The 1160-nt window shown below is 45.3% G+C and overlaps 2 protein-coding genes across 2 annotated transcripts in view; one reads left to right on the plus strand and one right to left on the minus strand.

The window, feature by feature from the left end:
- The window catches only part of LOC101985248 (serpin B6-like), an 11823-nt gene extending 10885 nt beyond the window's left edge, over positions 1-938 (plus strand). Inside the window, exons 5-6 of the mRNA XM_026783094.1 lie at positions 217-359; positions 810-938. Of these exons, the coding sequence (XP_026638895.1) occupies positions 217-359; positions 810-938 (272 nt within the window). The remainder of the gene's footprint in view (positions 1-216; positions 360-809) is intronic.
- LOC101998143 (serpin B6) overlaps positions 1-1160 on the minus strand; it is a 103682-nt gene that overhangs the window by 47771 nt on the left and 54751 nt on the right. The window lies entirely within an intron of this gene.

Here is a 1160-nt window from a genome sequence, read left to right on the forward strand (position 1 = left end):
CAGAGAGAGAAACTGGGCCTGCTGTGGGCTTTTGAAATCTGAAAGACCACCCCAACAACATACCTTCCCCAACAAGGCCAAACCTTCTAATCCTTTCCAAATGATTCCATTAACTGGGAACCAAGCATTCAAATATATGAGCTGATGGAAGCCATTCTCAACCAACTACCGTGTCTTTTTAACTCCTTTTTTTTTTTTTTTAATTCTTTCTTTCAGATAAAATCCAAGAGCTGCTGTCTCCAGGTGCGGTGAATTCAGACACTGTGCTGGTCCTTGTAAATGCCATCTACTTTAAAGGGAACTGGGAGAAACAGTTTGACAAAGAGGACACCCAGGAGATGCCTTTCAAAGTCTCCAAGGTAAACAGTACAGTAACAGAGGAGACTCTAGGGCAAGGTCCTCTGTTCACACTGGCTTCTGAAACACAAGGAGGCTGCTTCATGTAGCCCATGCCCCTCATGTCTCTGGGCAGCTCCTCAGCTAGAACTCCCTCTCTCATCTTTATGGCCTATCTCTTCCCCTTTCCTTCTGCATGTTGTCACTGGTCTGCAGTCTACATAGCCCTGCTTCTGTCACTGACCATGGTGTCACTGGCAGCTGCTGAGACAAACCTGATGTCAGGGCTCTGCTGTGTACTTGAAACAGTCTATCGTATGACTCTGGAGATAGGAAGGTCTGAACTCCAGATGTGCTGTCTCTTTGTGACCCTGAAAGCAGCGCTTTCCTGAAGATCCCTTCAGTGGTGAGCAGTCCTTTCTTTTCTGTGTGTCTTCCTAGAAGTGCTGTCTCATGTCTTCTCCCTTCTTCAGAGGACCACAACTCTACCTGGTGCCACAAAACATTGCAGTGGGAAAATCACCATTCTTACCCTGCTGGAAAAACAACAGAGGGCAGACAACCGTGTAATGAATGCCTGGCTCATGGTTGGTGCTCAGTAAACACTTAAGCAGCGTGTGAAACTCAGTCTTGATCTGATGGGAGAAGTACAGATTTTTATTTTTTTACTTACAGACAATCACACAAAGGATGTTTATATGGGATGTATTATATTCAACCTCTTCGTGGTTGGAGTATGCTATTTGCTGGTGTCCCCCCTTTTTTTAATAACTCTATCTAGTCACACACACTCTCTCTGTCTCTCTCTCGCTCTGTCTCTCTCT

Source organism: Microtus ochrogaster, chromosome 16 (genome assembly GCF_000317375.1).
Source record: "Microtus ochrogaster isolate Prairie Vole_2 chromosome 16, MicOch1.0, whole genome shotgun sequence".
Classification (NCBI taxonomy): Eukaryota; Metazoa; Chordata; class Mammalia; order Rodentia; family Cricetidae; genus Microtus; species Microtus ochrogaster.